The 19,678-nt window shown below is 35.2% G+C and overlaps 1 protein-coding gene across 2 annotated transcripts; it reads right to left on the bottom strand.

The window, feature by feature from the left end:
* Positions 1-469: 469 nt before the first annotated feature.
* Positions 470-13,253, bottom strand: LOC122089071. Of its 2 annotated transcripts, none has more exons than XM_042658503.1 (7): positions 12,729-13,253; positions 11,465-12,307; positions 9,907-10,262; positions 5,144-5,355; positions 1,524-1,780; positions 1,240-1,418; positions 470-1,127 (listed from the first exon to the last, which is right to left on the bottom strand). In XM_042658503.1, the coding sequence occupies exons 1-7, from the start codon at positions 12,976-12,978 to the stop codon at positions 1,044-1,046; spliced, it is 2,181 nt and encodes a 726-aa protein (XP_042514437.1). In that variant the 5' UTR covers positions 12,979-13,253; the 3' UTR covers positions 470-1,043. The 2 variants fall into 2 exon arrangements, with proteins under 2 accessions (XP_042514437.1, XP_042514438.1); XM_042658504.1 differs by having other exon boundaries at positions 11,492-12,307.
* Positions 13,254-19,678: the final 6,425 nt, after the last annotated feature.

Raw genomic sequence — 19,678 nt, 5'->3', positions numbered from 1 at the left:
TTTTTCAGGTAAACGAACATATTCTCCTGTGTGCGCCTCATAAAAAGAACTAGCAGGTTGATATATTATTACTCTAATGATATGACATAATAAGAAGTTTTTCTATCTCACATCATAAGGTGAAGGGAAGAGGTAAAAAATAAAAAATAAAAAAATAACAAGTAAAAGACAGAATTTAACAACCATATATGAATTTTTTTTGGTGCATTACATACTGCTCTAAAACATGCATAGATTAGGTCTTATCCCGACTCCCGAGTATGACCTTGAATAGGACATTTGGAAGGCTAGGATCCAAGTAGTGGATCCCATCTAGCTGTGTTCTACTTCGTTACTGGTTTTGATCATCTGATTTCAACCAAATGGAGGCAAAGGGAGAAAAACCAATTATGAATTAAGCAGCCATAAGGTCAAATACTAAGCACCATCATATTAACTGTCAACGTTCATTAGGCCATAAGAGTGAAAATTTGCTCCAGCAGAAACGAATTCACTTGGATAACTTCATATTTGCCCATACAAGAACACATCAGTGGCTTGAAGGATCAATTTACGAAAATATGATACAAAATTAAATGTCCCAGCAAAATTTCACGGATAACAGCAATTAGGATCGCGGGCAGAACCCGAAGAGAAAAATAATGTGCTAACGAAGAACATAGCAGACTGGAAGCTGTAGAAATACAAGTACAAGGCTAATCTAATGTTTCGGTGCCTCCAAAGAAGCAATAAATGGAGAGTAAAAGATGCACTTGAGAATCAGAGGTAATTGTAGATTTCCTTTTATATCATGATATTAGAGACCAAATGAGACTGCAGCATTTTTTGAGCCTGACTTGGAACCGTTGAATCTGCATATTTGCATTCAATTTTCCTCAAGCTGCAAAACACTGACCATGATGACAGGAAGCAGACCTGTAAAAGCTGTCCGTTCCCCATGCTCGGGCTTAATTTGTATCACAGCATGCAAGTGTCACCAAGCATAAAAATACATACAAAAGAGAATCAATTTCGTGGTGTAGAAGCTCCACAAAACCCATATTTCACCCACTCGCTTGCAAAGATATGTTCCGCTTCTCCTCTGATCTGTGATGGTACAGCTTTGCTATAGCTCGTCTCTCACAATCCTACAATACAAGAAACCAAAACAAGAAAAATGGAAAGAGTGGTTGTATAATTAGGTTTCTTCGACCATTTTGTTCATTTACAGTAAGCAGTCAGAATGAAATGGCACTGCACCTTGAACATATTTAGATGGAAAGGTTTTCCAGGATTTGTTGCTCTCAGCTTCAGGTATGTATAAGCAAAACTCAGCTGATCACGAGGAGTAAACCGATCAACCTCATTGAACCAAAGACAAGAGAACAAATTTGACATTGGTGTGTGTGCTCTCACGATAAAGGACCCTTCAGGGACATCTGGATAAAGCAAAGACCAAATCATGTAAGGAGGGGCAAATAGGTAACTCCAAACAAGTTACACAGTAAGAAAATCTCTATGTAATTTCTTTATCAATTTCATACAGCTTGGTAAAAGTCTGTTGGGATCCGAGGCATTGAATCTTCTCAACCCATCAGCCTGGTAGAATGCAAATTGTTGATCAATGATGGTATGGTTATATTTGTTCAGCTTCTTATTTTGTGCCACCTCTTCCCACACGCAATGCCGATCATAATGATTAGAAATTGCATACTCATAACCTTTCCGCCATAGGAAGTACTCCAAAATAAGGAGAGGATCATTTTGGAGGCGTAATTTGCTATCCAGCCAGATTGAATACCTAAGAAGACATTATCAGGCACCAGATGAGGTTCTAGTGAAATTTTTTGGCCGAACATAGAAATTAAAATCTATTTGGAGCATCTAAGAAAATTTAAGAAACAGAATACAGGTAAATGGGGAAGATAAGTGCTAGAAAAATAGGGATTCTTAGAAACTACATCATAGTTATAAAATTCCATATTTAAAAAAGTGTTCATTCTTCATCTTCCTTTTTCCCCTATTTATTTTGTTGTTTCCATTATCACTTGAATTGCATAAATTTGACCTCATGTTAGCGGGTCCACATATAGACAGCTAAGCTACAGGTTTTTTAGCACATTGTTTTGCCTATTTAGTTATCACCCTTTCTTTTGTTTAAAATTTTCAATGTAAGAAGCTGGTTTCTACTTGAATCATTTACACAAGGATGATTTCATACAATGACTCCTACACCTTTAATTTTTCAACCATCATTGAGCAATTCAAACCACATGGATTCTTCGAATTAGATGAAATCATGACAGCAGAAAAATGTCAAATTCTCACACGAGGGCACTTTTGTTTTTTCACTAAAACTACATAAAATTAGCATATTCCAAACATTGAGTGTAACTTTGTGGTTGGGGTAGGTAGTATGAACCTTACATTCAGGCTACCGGACAAGATACCAAGCAAACCCAAAAAGTCAAAATTCTCAGATGAAGGTTAAACTTTAACAATCAATAAACAATTATCGATGTCTTTCAGAAGATACGAATGATCCAATGGTCAGATTGAAAGTAATTAGAGGAGAATCAATCTGAAATGGAATCTCGGCAAACGAGGTTTCTAATTACTCAAAATCAACAGCTCAGAACAACATAAAATTCAGGTCGAATCTCCCTCTAGGTTAGCCAATGCAAATCCCAAAATCTGATCCCAATCTATTAGTCAAATTTAAAATAATTTGAAGAACTTCAGGTCTGCAACTGAATACAGGCTGAAAGCAGGAGAAATTAAGTAGCGGCAGAACCAAAGACCAGACCAGGGAGAAACCCTGGTCAAAGGTCACTAATAGGGTGGCCTTGAATGCCCCCAAGTCTTAGCTTAATCTGATGACTAAATTGATCTCAGGTTAAAAAAAAAAAATCTGATAGAAGACAAACCAAAACAGGGATACCGCAAGTAGTGTTAATCACGCGCTAATGATATTGAATCATCAAGAACAGATTACCAGGTCTATCAACAGATTAAAGGACGTATTTAACTCAAACTCAGAGAAGAAAACCCAAGAACAGTAGTGCCAATCAATAGAAAATGAAACCAGTACCTTGATTGCAATAAAACAGAGTATAGAGAAAACTAAGAAGATAACCAAGGCTTCCCACCAACTGGACCAGAATCCCACTGTCCAAAAGGGCTTCACACCATTACAGAATTGCACAGCTAAGTTGCAGAAACAAACTAGAATTATTCCTCAATCGTATGGAGCTCTTGGCTCTACAAAAGCTTATAAAGACAAAAATTAAATATATTTCTAATCTGACTATGAAATCAGATCCTGGTCTCACCATAAAAGCAACCCTAATAATAATTACAAATCATAACCGGAAAAGGAAACATAGTTCAGCTGGGAAAATTAAACAACTTGGACTAAATCTAAATAGCCAATTACTAAGCCCACAGGTGGGCTGGACTAACCCCATGAATGGGCTGTAATCACCTAGCTCAAGCTAGACCTTCAGCTGGGCCTGTTTTTGGCCCTTCTTCTTGCGGGAGTAAGTAATGTACTCCTGCCCCGCATTACTCTTCCTATGAAAGTTCTACAGAGAAAAAACGATGACTATTACATAAATAAGCATTTTACCTTTGTATGTATCAACATGAATATGATAAAATTCATTGAAAAACCTTATCACCCTATTGGATTAAAACAATAATATCAGCCTACGAGACCTACTGGATGAAAAGCTGAAAACAATAATATCACCATATTGCATGGGAAACACATACAGATCCCAAGTTTTTATGGATTACTTCTTCAACACCACAAACTGATTTTAACAAATCAAGGGTCATGATTCTAAAACACAAGCTAACAAAACAATGCATCAATACCCTAAGGCCAACTAATCCTTGAACAGAACAAGGCACCAGAACCACTACCACCTACCAGACAGCACCTTGAACTTCTAAAACCACCGGACAGTATATTCCCAACTCTAACTCCACCACCTCACCGCCCCTGACACCCCCCCCCCCCTTCTCCCAAAAACAAAAATGAGAAGATTATGTTCCACTGCCCCTTGCCACTCTACAATCAACTCTTTTACTCAGAGAAAGGGGCAGAAAAATGTGGAACACATACAAAACACTCAAGAATGAATCACGACCTACTAACACTTGCCCCAGTTTAAATATTTTCAAACTCATTCAAGTCTTCACAGTGCAATCCCCACCAACAAGAAAGCCCCTATTCAGCAAAAACCCTTAAAGAGATCAAGTCTTGTCAATATCAATCATAATACCATCCATAACCTGAAATCAAGTAGAATAACAAATTTAAGGCATCAAAATTAAGTAAAATGAGTTGAGCTGTATCATTGTCACTACTTTATAGAAATGTCCCAATGACAAAAACAAGTAATTACAACTAAGCAACACTCATATTGCAAAAACTTAATCATTTCCTCTCCTTCGAAGACACATGCTAAAATGTTGGTAACATTAAGTGAATGTAACAGAAGATCTGCCTTACATGGACTGAAGCAGTGAAACGAGATCAAATTTACCAACCCTAGACATAGTTTTCATGGCAGCAAGCAACACATGGTGATGGCCAGGTGCCTCGTTAAGTACAGTGTTACATTTAAACAGGGGGTTTAAGAACCATGTAGCTAAGAAGCAATCTCATGTTAAATACAAACTTCGGTTTTTGTTAAGGAAGTAGTTTCTTATTTGAAAGATGTTTTTGCCCACTAAATTCATAAAAATAAGTGCTCCATTTAAACAGAGGTTTTAAGGGGATTTTGTGATTGAACCATAACAACCATGCAATTCTGACCCGAAGAACCATGTACCTACGAAGCAATCTCATGTTGAATACTAATTTCGGTTTTTGTTAAGGAAGTAGTTTCTTATTTGAAAAATGTTTTGGCACACTACAATTATAAAAATAAGTTCCAAAAGATTGGAAATGATCATTTACCAGAAGTATGCCTAATGAAATTGTAGGGAAATAGCAGTATACACAATAATACAGGAATTGAAAAGAATGATGGAAACTCAAGAAACAAGAGCAGAGACAAAAAGAGCTTTGATTGTAAGTTGACATACAGATGATCTGTTTTCTGTTACAAAAGTAGGCACCAACACATCCAACATCATCCTATATTTTTCATACCTTGCAGAAGGGAAAAGTCTGTGTGTTAAGAACTTTGGTATTTTTCCCACTCTCCGCATATCCATATAAGGTAAATTCTTAATCACCACAACCTTCCATAAACCAATAAAACCCATTCTGTCTGGCTTTTGACCCTCTGAGGAAAGTGTTTCCAAAGTACTTTCATCCATAAATATAACAAAGCAGACATTTTTCCTTGATAAGCGTGTGACCTGTAAAGAAAAGAAAAATGGTTAAAATTTAAAATAATAACCTTGAATAGAAGACGTTACTTAACTTTAAATGGTAAAAACATGCTGAGGCAATTATCCAATGAGATAAGGCATACTCTCAAGGCACATGGAGTTCGATCATCTAAGCCTCTAAAACTTAATAAACAATCATTTCAAAAAAAAAAAAAAATTCAAATTTAGAAACTACATATAAAAACATGAATAATATTAAATTAAAAATAAAATTATTTGGTTGGTGTCATGAACCAGTTACATATGCATACTCAACTCAACCAAGCCTCATCCCAGCTAAATGGGCACAGCAACACAATTCTGTTTTCCAATCAACATTATTTGAAGTCATATTTATTGTTAATCCAAAGTCATTAAATAATAACCAAAAAAGAAGTCATATTTCAATATTGTATACATACATACTACATTGATAAAAAAAAAAAAAATGCATTATGGGAATTTCAATTTATATTGTAATTATTTCAATTTGAGCCCTTCAATTTCCACCCAACCCCATCCATACTGGATTTCCTCTCTACAGTCTGGACTGCCCCCTCCCGGCCACCATTTCTAGAGACATACAGTTAAACACACAAAAGAATGAAACAAGAAAGAGCAACGACAAAGAAGGGGGAACATAGTCCAGCAATGAATCCACCTAAACAACCACAGTAATATTTTTGCATTTTGCTTCACTTCAGCCTATCTTGTCAGAATCATAGGTATAATGCCTTCAAAGAGACTATTTCGGTACATGGCTTCTCTGTGTATCCTAGTTTCCTCTCTCCTGCCCAATCCCTCTGTTTCAAACAAACAGACAAAAGTATACCAATTATTAAGAAGAAAACTCCGTTCAAGGATAATTAGGCCCTATTTGTTTGCAGGAGAAAAAGGGGTGGGGCCCACTATAAGTGGGGTCAGGGAATAGAAAAAGAAGGAAAAAAAGGAAACACAATTTTTGTGGGCCCCACTTTAATAAAATAAATTTTCTATTTCTTTTTTGGATAACAATTTTTTTTCCTTTCAACAGGGCTGCAACACCTCCGCCCAATCCATCACAGCTGCAACTCCCCTCCGCCCCATCCATCAGCAATTCAGCAGAGATTAACCTCGGCACCGTTCTGCTTGAGAGCATCATGAAGAGTATCAAAGATATCACGTAGGACGATCCCAAAAACCCTTCTCAGAGTACACCTCCCTCGAATCTCCAGGCAATTGCAACGCTGTCTATGGAAACATCTGATCCCAAAGATATCTCCGGGGAACGAAGGCTTCAAGCTGTCTCAGTGTTTGCACCATTTGTTCCACTTTCCCCTCCCTTTTCCACAAAGTCCTGCCAAAAATGGTAGGATTTGTGGAGGGGTGGGATGAGAGAATTTATCTGCCACGTCAGCAAACAGGAGCATTAATTACCAAAAATGATGTCTACTAGTTTCTAAGGGAAAGGCATCCAAAAAACCACAATTTTAGGGATTTTATGGAAAACATGGGTGAAATGTCCCATTCACCACTTATAAGAGATGTACATGGCCTGTTGAGAATCAGATTAACTAATACGACCTCAGTTTCCAAAAACATACTGCTAGGTAGCTATAGGCTCACCCCGAATGAAAAAACTCAATTAATCAATGATAATTAAATTTTCGTAATTTCACAGCACAATTAGGACCGTATTTGGCAAGGCAAATAGGAGCTGGGACTAATTAGTAATTAACCTAGAAAGGAAAGGATTAATCTGGTATTTAACTGTAGCCCGGGGATACAATAGAGAGAGTTTTAAAATGGCAAGGGCTGTTTGGAAAAACCAAGGGAAAGAAGCCCCTTAATCATAAATAACCAAACTTATCTTCTTCTTCATTGCATCGACCTTCTTCTTCATTGCATCGAACAGAACCAGCGGTGAGCTGGTTTGATTCAAAGTGAGAGATCTTACTTGTGAGACTTCAGTTAAACTGAAATTTTCGGTGGAGATTAAAACCTTAATGGCGTCTTGATTCCAACTAAGAAACACTCCAAACAAAGATCAGAAAGTCAAAGGTAGTCTCTGCAACTCAGGTCCAGCAGTGCAAGGAGAACCGTACCAACTCTCTTCCTTGGTTTAACAAAGATGACTTTGAACAGAGTAGCACCAGTAGGAAAGAAGTAGGAAGGAAGCAACAGGAAAGAATAAAAGGAAAGGAACAGAGAAGAACTAAGAGGGAATCACCTGATAAGAAGGAAGGGTTCGAACGATGGGGAAGAGGAAAGAAAAATGCACAGCCGACTTTGTCTCCAACCAGTCACAGTACTGTAGCTCAACTAAAATTTATTCAAATTCAATCTCTAACTCCTTGTAGGGTTATATGCATATATACAAGAAGAAATCCAACTCACATTAGAAACCTATTGACGCAGATAAATTCGACTGCAAATAGTACCATTGCAACAAGGGAGGAACCGGGCCTAAACTAAGTTCAGTTGGTTCAGGCCAAACAACAGTTAATTAAAACGGGAACAGCAAAAAAAGGTGTTCAGTACGTGCGCGCGCGCGCGGGGGGGGGGGTTGTTTTAAACGTCTCAGAACTTGAACAGGTGGTCAAATATTTCGAAAACGGTAAAATAATGAAAAATGGTCAATATGGGTTTTAAAAGTTTTGATTTGGAAAATACGGGACAAAAAACGGCAATATACATATAATGAAATAGATGATTGCACCCATCCAAATTCGCAATTCTTATCCAATGGTTGTGAGAAATGACTTATGCTAAAAGCTTAGACCGACTAGTATTATGGGATTCTGCACGTGAAATTGCACTACAATGATATCGTCGTCTGGGGCTTTGCATGTCAAGCCATATCCCATACCTAATCCAGTGGTTCTTTGATCCCACATCAACTATTGCCTTAGAGAGCATGAGAACTATCATTATAAAACGAAAACTTGTATCCAATCCCAAGCACAAGTCCTAACTGAAAAGGGGCAGAGTGAAAGTTAGCTTTAAAAGCAGACAAGTAGTTCACTTTTGGGGTTTAAAGTAATAAAATAACTGGCTTTTTGAGTTTGAGCAAAAGTTGGCTTCCAAAGTTGACTGACAAGTAGCTGGCTTTACTGTCTAAAGTAATAAAGGCATATTAACAATACCAAAAAAAAAAAAAAAAAAAAAGGCATATTAAGACTTGAGAGAAAAATTTATATTATTTTTTTTTTCTTCTTCTTCATTTATAAAAAACAGATCCGTGTTGTAAAAGGATCTTATAGCTGTTCACTTTTTTGCCGCATAGTAAGCTACAGTTCGGTAGTATGCATATTATATGGCAAAAATACAGTACACCATTTTATACACGTTTAAAATGTGAATTAACTAACAAAGGACCCGACCCTATAGTCCTAAATATTCTAACCCAAGTTTCAGTTAACTCCAGGCAAGATGGGTTAAGAGTAATTAATGCATATGTACTGAAAAAGAAAAGCATTAACTAGTTAGTTGTAACTAGTATCTAAAGTAGTGAAGTCTTATTTTAGTCAATAGGACAGTTCACTTTTCAATTGTGAAAGACCCTGAAAATGTAAAGTTCATTAATTGGTCAAAAAGTCTAGGAGGAAATCCCAATAAGCGTTTAGAACCCTCATAGTCAATCTATATAAGTAGCTGTCTGTACGATGAATGGAACAACAGAATTTGAATGAAATCTTGGTTCTGGTTTTTGCCAGTGGCTGTGAGAAACAGTTTAAAAGAGCCCTATGTGAGGAGAGAAACCTTGAGATGAGAGGTCTAGGTGTGAATGAGAGACTCTACCATTTAATCCATCTTCTTTCCCTATTCTCCCAATCAATACCCCTGTTTTTATTTACTATTCCGAGATTTTTCTTCACATCTGAGACCCAATCAAAGGCTCCTTGTTGCTTATGGAATTATTGTTGGCTTTTAGGAGAGTACCTGTTGCTGCCTCATCAGATGCTAGCAGGAGAAGATAAGTAAATTTTCTGCGGTTCAACATCCCTGGTGTTTCTTGCTGAAACCTTCAAGACCTCCAAACTGAAGATCTATCCATCAACTAGAGTCCATATTTTGACAACCAAGTACATAAGGAACAAACAACGCATAAATTGGAGTCAGTTTTACTATTCTCACTTCCCTACGATTCTATCTAATAAGGATTCTGATTCTGTCGACGGGACCAGACCAGGATCTCATTACCTACATAACTATGAAACTACATGAAGCAAGAAAACTAAAAAACTTAAATCTAATCTCCTATGTAGCTAATCCCAAAATAAAACATGATAAAGTAAAAGAGTACAATATTATCTCCTACCACAACCCCTTTGGACCAAAAGAAAATTTTGTGACTGGTTTGTCTCTGTCTTGGTTTCCAAATTGGGCCATTCCGGTCTAACAATGATATTCCTACTGCATCATATCATCATATCAGCCAATGGTTGCAGAAAAAATAAACAATATGCAGGGTTTCCATTGCAAGTCTGCTAATTAACTTTGATTTCTCTATATAGTATGTATATCCAAGACAAGAGAAAGTAGTTCTTATAGCCATACCGTTTTACCAGTAGGTGTTCTCAAGTTATCTGAGTTCCCAAAGATGCAAGAGGATACAGCAATGTGGCAACTACTCATAAATCTTGCATCATCTTCAGCCAAATCAAATCCTGTACTTGGATATCCTTTAGGACCTTTAATAAATCCACAATTTATTTTTTGATCACGTGCAATAAATGATTTTTCCCTTTCTTGGAGACTCTGATACCCAGCAAATCTGGGCTCCCATTGCTCTAGTCCACTCGGCCTCTCTTCTACTTCTGTATATTGTAAGGAAAATCTTGAAAATTTGCGACTTTCTAAAGGCTCTACTAGCTTTGCAGTAGAGTTCAAGAACTTCATCTCACAAGAAGAACCTGCAGAAATATAGAAATGGCAAAGCTCAGGAAAATTAATGACAATAGCATTGGAAGAAGCTTTACTTATTCAAAACAAAACAAAAGCATGATGACAAAACAAAAGACCTAAGAGTGCCAATGTCCGAAACTTTAAATTCAAAAGTATTACTTGTACAAAAATGTAAGCAAATTGTACCTAAGAACAAAGATTCATATAACGCAAAGGAAGTGAGTAAGTTAGTAGAGTGGCCAGACTATCTAAACAAGATTACCTACCAAAATAGTAAAGTAAAATGCAAAATAATCTTACTGAACACAGTCAATTAGCATCATACTAATAGTATATGTGAAACATCACTCCTTCAGGAGATCACCGCTCAAAGGTAGTCAGTCAGTCCATAATGTTTTTTAAGCAGTCTCATGTGTTATTTAAGTAGTCCATAATGTTTTTTAAGCAGTTTCATATACCTTCTAGATCGGGTTATGCCAGACCATCCACAATAAAGAAACTGCATGGATAAAGTTATAGCATCGTTTTGTATTTTAAATAAGAGCCTTTCAAACTGTACATATCTGAAGCTTGACAATTTAGGTACACTATGAAGGTGAAAAGATTTAACCGATCCCTGGAAGGTTCATACTTTATAACAAGAGTTTTAAATTTCTGAATTTCTCAAATAAGGGGCTATCATTTGCTTATTCAAAAGAAAAAAAAAAATGTATTATTCAAATGAACAAAAAAAAATTTACATAAAACAAACATGAAAGTTCACTATCTTCACCTCACTGGGTTAATTAGGTTATATGATTTTTGTTTGATGCTTGGATGCATACAGCCAGTGGGTATCAAAACTCTTTTATAATTCAGAAGGGTGTGGGAAACCACCAGCTGTTTTTCTGTGCCATATGGCATCCTAAACACCGAACAGAGTCCCAACAGCCAAAAAAGGGGCAACAATCAGGAATCTTGAACATCCCAGATGTCCCTCCAAACCACTGCCACAGGAAAATAAGAAAATGCGAACAAGAAAAATGTCACTAAGAAAGTGATAGTCAACCATTGGTACATTATTAGTTCTCCAAGTAAGTTCATCATAAATGGAGATCACCTTACATCTCATTTACCAATGCATATCGTATAAATTTAAAGGCGGTATGAGAAATCAGCAGAAATATAAAATCAGATTATCATATATATTGAAGAGCAAGTACAAACCTACCATTTCTTGAAAGATGATGAATATTACCAGAAATTTTGCGGTGCTTTGGTTTTCTCTTTGAATCTGATTTTTTCCCAGAACGTGACCTACTAGGCCTGGAATTTATTTTACCATTATTAGAAATTTGAGAAATCAAGGGAGAGTCTTCCTTAGATGAATTAGTAAAAGATTCTTCAGAAACATCAGCCTGCCAGGAAAAAAGCCGGTGCTCGATTCCAGCATCAAGTGTATCTTTGGTATCATCATACTGGTCTCTCACAATATCAGATTGACCTTCGCCATCATGTCTTGCATCATTATATTCTTCCATACGAGCATCATGAGAGTCAATGCCATCATCATACTCATCATCAGGGTCAACATCCTCATCCTGTAGCCCTGAATCTACAACATCAGATAGCTCATGTTTCTTGCTATTCTCCTGCCCTGTTTGCCCAATATTCTTCAAAGATGCCTCAAACTCTGCTTCATATTGTTTCAGCTCATCACGCCCGGCTTCATTATACAACCCACTATTTCCATGATCCGGTTTTTGCTTTTCATTCAACTTCTTCCTAGCATCGCGAGAAGATTGTTTCTCACCAATCCTCTCTTTCACTCCAACACGATCCTTTTTCATGGACCCATTGTTATCACTAAGACCACCATTATTAATCTCTAAATCATCTTCATTGTATTCATCATCCCTTCTCCGGTCATCCCGCTCCCAGTACCGGGAGTCCCCACCAAGTGACACAGAGCCCTGACCAAAATCGAGCACTTTCGAACTCCTTGTACTAGATACATTCGCAAGAAAATCCAAGTCATTCTTATCATCCTCCTGACCATGAAACCTGTTTAATTCTGCACACCCCATATTTTACTCTAATCATTAAAAGCTTAAAATCAGTGAGTATAGTTAAAAGGCTGCAAACCACTCAAAATACACATTGAATGAAACGAATTAACAAGAAGCAAAAATAAATAAAAACTAAAGCCAATCGCTTAGATAAAAAATATATGAATACACAGACACATCGACTCTTACCACGCCGAATTCTTTGCTTTTTGATTATTTTTCTCTAGTTATTGAGAAAACCAAATAAATTAATTTCATTCGTTCATGTTCAACATCGGATCTAAAAGAAAAAACTCCATACAACAGTTGAACCTCTCTAACATTCCACAAGAACTTTAAGATTTATGAACAAACCACTAAGTCATTCTGTGTTTCTCAAATCAACGAAACAACAAAAGAAAAAAAAAATGAGAGGGAAAGATCGACCTTTATCTCTAGACAGGTAAAAGTAAGCGAGACCAGTGACGACGAGAACGAGACAGAGAATCACAACTAAAGCACCAACAGAGAACCTTCGCCCCTTATCGGACCGACCAGATCTCCTCGCTCGTCCCTGCTTATGCGTTCCACGAATGCCAATAGCGAACTGATCGGAACCTGCACTTCCATTTCCGTGATGAAAATCATGGCTTCGCACTCCGAATCTCTCCGTACCTGCTTGCCTATACTGAGCCATTCCAACATTGTTCTAACAAATCAGAAACTTCGATTCAACCGTTTCGTTACTAGTTTTCAAGATTTCCTAACATTCTAGTCTCTATTAAAACTCTCTTTGGTAACAGATTTCCAGGGCTTTTCCTTCGCCATTGAAGAAGATCAGATCAGATTCTTTGCTTCGTATGAGACAGAGATTAAGGAGAGTAGAGATGAGAGGAAGAAACTGAAAAAGCTGAGGCTTTGCAAGCTGTTTAAGTGACTGTGTGATCGGCGATGAATTGCCGGGTGGAGTTAAGCAGCGAACATCTATCTAATCCTTTATCTAAAAATTTCTTAATTGCAAAGAAGCCCTTGATTTTTCTGGAAATTCCGTTTTGGAATGATATACTATAAAAGACTAAAAGTGACTTGTTATTTTAATTTCTGGACAGGTGGTTACAGGAACGGGTTTGCTTAGACCGGTTGGTTCAGTTGATCCGATCTAAAATCCTACACGTGATTTTCCTGCCAAATTGTAATTAAAGCAAGAGGCTAAATAAATACCTTCTGTGTTACTTGAATTCGCAATGGTAACCCTAATCTATTGACCCTTTTACATTGAACCTGACAAAGGTTGCTGTAGGCTGTGTTTGATAGCCAAAGTGGAGAAAAGAAAAAAATGCATTTTTTTAATTTTTTTTCTTTGGGTTAAGAATTTTTCTTTACACTTGATATGTCTTCATCCAAGAAAATATTCTCTTTTTTAAATTCAAAATTCTTCTTGGGAGTTGTGAAATTTTTTTTTGTTTCTTCAAAAATTTTCTTATCAAAACACAAGAAAACATGAGAAAATATAAAAACATAATAAGATAAAAAATGAATGATAATACAATGATTTCTTATGTGTCTATTTCTCTCTTAAAATTCAAAATTTTTTGAATTTTTTTCTTCTCTTGCTAATCAAACATACATACTCTTTTTATTTTCTCACAATTTCTTCTCTTGTATTCTCTTTTCTTTTCTTTTCTTTTCTAGATTTTTTTTTCTTTTCTTTTCTTCTCTTGGCTACCAAACATAGCCGTAGGGTTTGCAACCATTGATGTCAGGTATCATATCGGTCATTGTTGATATTGATATGGATCAACTCTATCGGGTGTTAGGTACAGCCGATATATCAATAAAAAAGGAAATTTAAAAGGAAATTTAAAAGGAAATTGCATAGATCTACGAGATAAGATATTTGTCTTTATTTAAAACTAAGTTTGCACAATCTCATTTCAAACTGGACGGAAGGATTTGAAGTTTTGAACTAATTGAACCATCAATTTAGTATAATGATTTGGACTTGCTTTTTCAAAATAGATAGGTAGATTGAACCGTCTAAAATTACCTGAGGATGGGATGAGCTCGGTGGCAAATGGTTAGACAATTTGAAGGTGCCTAATATGACCCTCCCATCCACCACCTCTCCCCTCCCCTCCCCCCTCCCCTCCCTCCGGGGTGGCAAAAAAAATAAAATAAGAGCCACACCCTTCTTAAATAGTAGTGAAAAAAAAATGAACTCTGTAAATTTTTCTTCTTTTTTTTTATTTTATTAAAACTCTATAAGATATTTGATTTGACTTTTTTTTTTTTTTAATACTTAAAATTCACATAAACCAATTACAACAAATTATGATTATACACCTCCAAGAATTTAAGTGGAACAGAAATCTCATAACCTAAACCTCCCAAGTGCAAGTGCTCAACTATACTTTACTCCAATCAATTACCAATTGTGCTACGTAGATGTCCTGGTTGGGTCAAGTCAACCATGAGATCTCAATCTTAACCTGATCCAAACAAAGAAACGGCACTATTCCCTCAACCCTAACTATATCCAATCAAGATTAAGTTTGCATTCAAATAAATTTAGGTTAAAATATTTTTACACCAAGATTAATGTAAGTTGCACCAAACTCCATGTGGCAACAAAAAAAAGCTATCTTAATTTATAAGATTTGCATAGCTTTCCAAGAGCAGACCAAAATAATCAAACTGAGCTGACCAAAAACAATCACCCTCATGGTTTAAAATCTCTAAAATATGATCAACTTATTCTATATCTAATTAGCTAATTTCCATAATTTTGCTGTCAAACCATCTTATCTAATGAATTTTCTGTAATTTTATTTTATTTTATTTTTTTGTTGGAGGGGGGTGGGTGGGGGAAGGGGAGTTTGCCTAGCCCATGAACCAAAAGACATCCTAGTGCACAAAGGTTCACTACTACAAGTTTTGCGGAGGAGTAAATGTATGCAGTCTTATCCTCTTCTTTTGCGGAGAGGTAGTTCCTTTGATATGAACCCATGATCACAGGTTGCAATAGAACAACTTTACCTTTGCGTCAAGGCTTGCTTTTTTCCCTAACCAACAAATCAAATAAGAGAATTCATAATCTAAAGTCTTAGTTCTACCTCAAGAAGAATGATGTGGTTATTTGATATCTAATAAACTTATGGTTAATTAACCAAGCGTCAAATTTCAAAGTCAAATTCAATCTTTTACTCTCATATTTATATCCATTCATTAGACCAATATTGTCATCCATTACTTTTGTCTATCAGTTGGTCTATTTTCTTGTTACACATATTAAACATTGGCTCTTTTGATATGCCTCCCCCTCCCCATCCTTTGTTGAAAGTCAAATTTTTTGACAGGTCTCTAAATAGGTTTTTCCTTTATGAAGAAACAATAGTTAAGCCACAAGTATAGGAAGCAATTTCAAAAAAATGTTGTTTTGACATACAATTGAGCTAAAAATGAACTTATAAAAAGATGCAAAGATGAATAGCATATTTGTAAAATTTTGGATATTGTTGAAATCTTTTATTTTTTTTCCTTTTTTTGCTCAAATCAATTATAATTAAGAAGAACTTAATTAAATTATTGTCAAATCTGAATTCACAATGAACAATTCTATCCCGGACTGTATAAACTATTTAAAAAGGGAAATGTAAATGAAAGGCAATGACAGTAAGGTACGTAATTCAAATAGACTAGGAGAGTTGATTAAGGGAGTCTTAGATATATGGCTAGTGCATAATATTAGATAAACAGTAGCCAACCATTTTACTTCTTTTTTTTTTCAATCAATCAATGACAACCATTATGTCAATAATTAACAATAATAATAATATGGAAAAGGTTCCTTGAGCTGCCATGACATGTTCGCAATCATCTCTCTATCCATCTCTCTTTTCCTAACATGAAATGACATTGTTGCCGTTCAATATATGATATATATTTTTTTTGTTCCTTATCGGGGCTTGCTCAAAGAACCCTCCTCTCCCTAATTTATTGAAGGAACGACTCATCTATTTTTAAAAAATATATATAAATTTAAAAATGTCGCATACACTTAAAATAATAACTTATGACATATGTAATGTGCTTAACATCCTACAAATTAAAGAAATCATTGCATTAATATAGCAGCAAGAAGCTTATACTCCCTCTTCCATGGCAACCCCATGCCAACCAAATATATTTGCTTAAAAAATAAGAGACAAATTATATCCTTCTATATTTTGACCTAATAAACTAATGAAGTCAACGACCATATCATAATACCTCGTGATAGGTTTAATAGTGTTACAATTTAATGAAAGGGTAATTACCCATTTAAGAAAAATGCTTTATCAAATTAGTGTATTCAAACAATTACGAAACTTTGTATTTTGGAGAGAAATTACTAAACTATTACAAATATTTTTATTTGGATGATATATTCACAAAATTTAGATGCCTATGGATTTTTTTAATATATATTATTTTAAATAATTATAATTAAGTAGAATTGAATTAAACTCTTAGTCAAATCATAACTGAGAACTGAACAATTATCCTATCTTAAATTATATTTTAAAAACTATGATAGAGTTGAATGGGAGACTTGATTAATAGAATCTTAGACATATAGTTGGTGCACAATATAAGACGAGCATGGCTTGGATGAGCTTGTAGACAACCATTTTGTTCACGGATCTAACAACTATAATATAATGAACGAAGGAATAGAATATTCACTTTAAATAATATATATAAATTTAAAGAAAGGCAGCATACGCTTAAAATATAGAATTATGACATATTTGCAAACTTACCATCTGACCAATTAAAGAAGTTTTGCATTATCTATTAAAAAAAAAAACTTTGCATTTAATGTGGATTAAGTGCCTCATACTCCACCCACTTCTTCCCCCATAGGGATGTAAAAGGACAGTCAAACTTTGAATTCTATCTATTTAAAAGTATATATCCGAATCCACTCAAAGGGTATTCAGATTTAAATCTGAATTATTTAAAAAATATTATTGAATAATTAATTAATAATTTTGAGGGTTCTTGAAATTTAGACAAGCTCTACATAATGAGGAAAAAAACTAAGACAATTTAGAAATATGGATTAAGAGAAAATTGTATTAATTAGGAGAGAAATGTCCGAATTACATAAGTCAGAGAGTAGACAAATAGTCGAAAATTATATTCCGATTCGCATCTGTGTTCGTTTAGGGCTATCCAAATCCGGTCAAATAACATCCAAATCCATCTACGATCTGTTTACATCCCTACTTCCCTTAAAATAAAAATAAAAAAAAGTAAGAGCTAAATATAGGATTGATTTTTCCTAGTCGCAGTGAAGGACTGATTGTTTTGTTCTTAACTGAGTGTATAAGGAACAATCAGGATAATTCAGACCTTCAAAGTAAGTAATAATGATAGTAGATTTGTAGATTTTTCCATTCTAGGAGTGAAGGAAAACTTTCTCAAGTCAAACATATCTTTTTCTATTTAGACCTAATAAACCAGTAAAATCAATATTTTTATTTTTATTTTTTAATAGTAAGAAATAAAGCCAATGCCCACGTCCTGGGAGTTTTGACTGCGTTATAATTTGATGAAAGGTGATTTACCCAATTACACAAAATGGCTACTAGACTTGGTCCATTCATATATTAAAGAAACACTGCATTTTTTTAGAGGAATTACTAAAATTTCCAATATAAGATGGGGCATATGGTCGTTAATTTTTCATTTCTTGCCTTACCTTTTTCAAATGAATCTTTATACGACTTAAAAAAAAAAAAAAAAAACCACTTATGTAAAAATCGAGAACTTATATTCTAAATAAGGGTGTTAATCGGTTCAGTTTCGGTTTAAACGGTGTGAATCGGTTTGATTCACATTTATTTGACTAAAACCATAACCGCACCATTTACTAAACGGTTCCACTTTCTGTGACCGTTTAGTAAACGGTTTCGGTTTTCACGTTTTCTGAATGATGTCGGTTTCACGGTTTTAAACGGTTTCGATTTCGATTTATTCCATACGGTTTGTAAAACGATTTACAATCGGTTTGTTATAACTTGCAACCATCTCTAAACTGAAGATCATAAGCTTATCAAAAAATAATTGACAATCACAAATAAAAGATTCTATATTAACGTTGGTATACTTTTAATTTGATAATCTAGTGTTATTTCTTTGCATGGCCATTCTCAAACATTTAGAACTAATATCATACAACATTCAAATCCAACATTCTACAGCATAAAATATTAAAATGACAGGTGGTTCAGCCAAAACACCCCATCTATGATAACATAATAACATAGTAACATAGATGGATTACAAGTTCATGATCTAAAGCCTAAACTTGAACTAAATTGTAATAAATCATACCAAAGCAGGATGGACACTTAATTTAATTGTTAATTGTTATAAGGATTACTGCCCCTTATTTATTTAATTGTTATACGGATTAATCGGATCGGTTTAAATGGTTTCAATTATGTTTGAAACCAACGGGTTCTGCAGTTAAAACCAACCCGACCCGTTTAGCTAATCGGCCTGAAACTTGAAACCATAACCGCACCATTTACTAAATGGTTTTGCAATTTTGGTGTAAACGGATCGATTTGATTTTGGTAAATGGTTTCGGTTACAAATTCACATCCTTAATTCTAAATGCCTCCGAATGAAAATAAAGAACCACCACTGCAAATGCGGTTTCTAATTTCACTAAATTGAGGATAATTTATTCCCACTTTATTCGAAGGAGGACTTACATTATTATTAAAGTAGAAAAAAATGTATCAAGTGCACAAGGCTCCCACCACTATGAGGTCTGGGGAGGGTCATAATGTACACAAACTTATAGGGTTTTGGGGAGGGTCATAATGTATACAAACTTACGGCCCCTGCATACTTCATGGAGAGGTTGTTTCCTGATTTGAACCGATGACCACTAGTTCAAAATGCAGCAACCTTACCGTTGTGCCAAGATCTGCCCTCTACCTACACTATTAAAGTAGGTTCCCATATCATGAAGGTTGAAATAGGGAACAAAAAAGAAAGAAGCCTATGTATAGACTATAGGTTGGAGTGCAGAAACTCAAATTGTTTACCAAAAAATAAAAAGTAGAAACTCATATTGCATTTTTTTTTGTTAATAAAATGCTTAAAATGCAAAATTACTAAAATATATTGATGTGTGTACATATTAAAAAAATTAGACACCAACAATGATTTTTCTTTTTTTGTTTTTAAGATTAATTATAGCTGAATAAAACAAAATTAAAATCTTAGTCAGGGAAGTGCCTCTTGGCATGATGGTGGCTGCTAGTTGTGGTTGAGCACCGGCCTAATTCTTAAGAGAGGTTGCTTGTTTGACTAACCCCCACCACCCCACCACCCCA

The sequence above is a fragment of the Macadamia integrifolia genome, chromosome 9, assembly GCF_013358625.1.
Source record: "Macadamia integrifolia cultivar HAES 741 chromosome 9, SCU_Mint_v3, whole genome shotgun sequence".
NCBI classification, from domain to species: domain Eukaryota; kingdom Viridiplantae; phylum Streptophyta; class Magnoliopsida; order Proteales; family Proteaceae; genus Macadamia; species Macadamia integrifolia.
Note: the sequence above shows the minus strand (reverse complement) of the source record. Positions and strands in the feature narration are given on the sequence as shown.

Bases quoted from the DNA above. Each gene is read 5' to 3' on its own strand.
- LOC122089071 (XM_042658503.1), bottom strand. From the start codon at position 12,978: ATGGCTCAGTATAGGCAAGCAGGTACGGAGAGATTCGGAGTGCGAAGC. The intron at 10,263-11,464 runs GTAGGTTTGTAC...ATATTTCTGCAG, and splicing joins TCATCATCTTTCAAGAAATG to GTTCTTCTTGTGAGATGAAG. The intron at 1,419-1,523 runs GTATGAAATTGA...TGCTTTATCCAG, and splicing joins CAACAGACTTTTACCAAGCT to ATGTCCCTGAAGGGTCCTTT.